Source organism: Arachis ipaensis, chromosome B09, assembly GCF_000816755.2.
Source record: "Arachis ipaensis cultivar K30076 chromosome B09, Araip1.1, whole genome shotgun sequence".
In the NCBI taxonomy this organism is placed as follows: Eukaryota; Viridiplantae; Streptophyta; class Magnoliopsida; order Fabales; family Fabaceae; genus Arachis; species Arachis ipaensis.
The window spans coordinates 19,667,923-19,670,356 of record NC_029793.2 but is presented as its reverse complement, the minus strand read 5'-3'; the positions used below and the strand labels follow the sequence as shown (position 1 = coordinate 19,670,356).

The 2,434-nt window shown below is 36.1% G+C and overlaps 1 protein-coding gene across 1 annotated transcript; it reads right to left on the bottom strand.

The window, feature by feature from the left end:
* Positions 1,598-2,369, bottom strand: LOC107616710. Its single transcript, XM_016318652.2, has one exon. It carries the CDS (start codon positions 2,197-2,199, stop codon positions 1,819-1,821), a length of 381 nt encoding a protein of 126 aa, XP_016174138.1. The 5' UTR covers positions 2,200-2,369; the 3' UTR covers positions 1,598-1,818.

Here is a 2,434-nt window from a genome sequence, read left to right as displayed (position 1 = left end):
CTCCACCCACAAGAATCACTACGTGCCTTTACTTATTACTTCTTTCTTCTTCTGTTACTATTTGAAGCAGGTTATTTAAGTAAAGAAGAATAAATTTTTATATCCGAGTTATAACCTAGTTAAATTCAACCAAATATTTTAAATTTATATACGCATGTTTATTGTCTTTTTTTTTCGTCATTTTTTTCTTTCGTTATCGTTATCATCAACAACACCAACAATTTCAATTCATTTCTTAATTTAATTTAGGTTCATTTGATTTTGTTTCACTTGAATTCCTCCTCCTCATCTTCTGATTCGTCTTCTTCTTTTTCATCTTTTTTTCTTTATCTTCTCCTTTTTATTTCATTTTTTTAAATTTTTTTTTTATTTATCTCTTGAGAAGAATAAAACCAAAAAAAAATGCCAAGAAAAAAGAGGAGGAACATGAAGAAGAAGGAAGAGAAATGTGAAAAAGGAGGAGAAGAAGAAACACAAAAAAAATAGAAGAAAAAAGAAGAGGAGGAGAGAAACGCAAAAATGTTTACATAATTGGAACGTGTATTCACGCTCCACTAATAAAATTAATTTTTGTTGAATTTGAACCAACTTAATTGAACTTAATTACCAAAAAAAGACTTGAAAAATCCCTTCTAATATCTTATGCTCTTCAAGCTTTGGTTATTTCAACTAGGGATGTCAATGGGCGGGGTGGGGACGGGGGATGCTTCCGTGCTCTCCGTCCCCGCCTCCAGAATTAATCCCCGTCCCCGCCCCATTCCCCACCATGGAGGAATAATTGTCCCCATCTCCGTTTTCCGCATTCCCGCGTTCCCCGCGGGGCCTATTCCCCATCTCCCTATGTTTAACATTTATATGGAAATTATAATAAAAAATATAAAAAAAACTAAAAAACAAACTACAAAATATTATTACAAACACACAAACATATCTTATTTAAGATTATAAATCCAGAAATATAACATAGCAAATCATAGTCCATAAAATAAAATCTTGAACAATAGGGTTAGGATTTTTCAATGAGTAAATTACTAAAAAAACCACTATATTATAAATAAAGTAAGGGTTATTAAGTAAGTTCAAACATTCGGGAAATTATTGGGGATGGGACGGAGATTCCTGCTCAGATTCCCACGCCTGTCTCAAGAGAATTTCACTCTCCATCCCCATCTCCACGAAAAAAATTTTCCACCGTTGGGCCCTATTTGGGACGGTCCCCGTGGGAATCCCCGCCTCCTTGAAATTTTTGACATCCCTAATTTCAACCCATACACCCGAAGTCCACCCACAAAACGCCACCAACAAAAATCCCAGGTCCACTTACCAAAAATCTAACAATATATTAAATATACTATTCTATCCTTCTAATTATAACATATTAACAATTGGATTAGCTTTACGTGACCCTAAACTATTACGCAAAGACTGCAGTGCGCCAGTGCGTCAACAAGCATACAACTTCTAAGAATACCACTCACGTTCAGTATGTGCTGATGGAATCTTGCTTCAGCACCATAGAAACTCCTAATTTTAATAGAAACTTATTCCCTGGTTTTTATCACCTTAGTTGCTTTTAAAAATACGCAATATATTGCAATCGTTAATGAAGATACCATATATTTGCAGAATACAATTAACAATATGTTAAAACATAAAATTATTTATTATCTTAATATGTTTAAATTACAGAGGAAACCTAAAACCAAGCAGGTTACACAGAGAATTTGGTTCCCCTTCTTCTAAATCCAACATAGTCTCATTTGATCAAAATTGCAACACAACTTACACTAACACATTGGCAGTGACGGAACTGGGCTCTTATCTCCAAAAGAATTCTTGAACTGATGCTTGCCAATAGAGAACAAGCAAAAGCATAAGCAAAACCGCCGCAAGTCCCCAAGAAGAGCTTCCGATTCTGAGCACCCATGAAGGGTCAGGAGAAGACAGCAGTGAGGATCTCGGAGACGACGAGGACGAGGTTGAAGGCAAAGACGCTGTTCTGATGGCAATTATGAGTCCAGCAAGAACCATAGGGAGAACAAAACTAGAGCTCCATCTTGATTCATGGTAGCTCCTCGTATCGCTCTTCGAGTTGGCATACAAAGGAGATAACACCACTGCTGAGACTAGAGCCAACATCATGGCCAGTGATCTTTGGGAGGTGCTCTGGCTTGAGAAATTAGACATGGTAGCAGCCATTGGAGGCGATGAATGAAGAGAGTTATGTTTAGTGAATTGTTTTCTTGCAAAGGAAACTATGAAATTTATATTGGGTGTAAAGGGGGATAGTGTTGGGTAATGGTCTAAGGTGCGAAGGAATCTAGTTGGAATTGGATGGCCAAAGTGACAGACAAACAGCCGTCCAAAAAGATTAAAGGATGAAAAAAAAAATGATAAATAAACTCTTAAAAATTTATATTTTTGATAGATTAAT

What these genes read in the sequence shown, in the direction of transcription:
- LOC107616710 (XM_016318652.2), bottom strand. Translation starts at nt 2,199, where the DNA reads ATGGCTGCTACCATGTCTAATTTCTCAAGCCAGAGCACCTCCCAAAGA.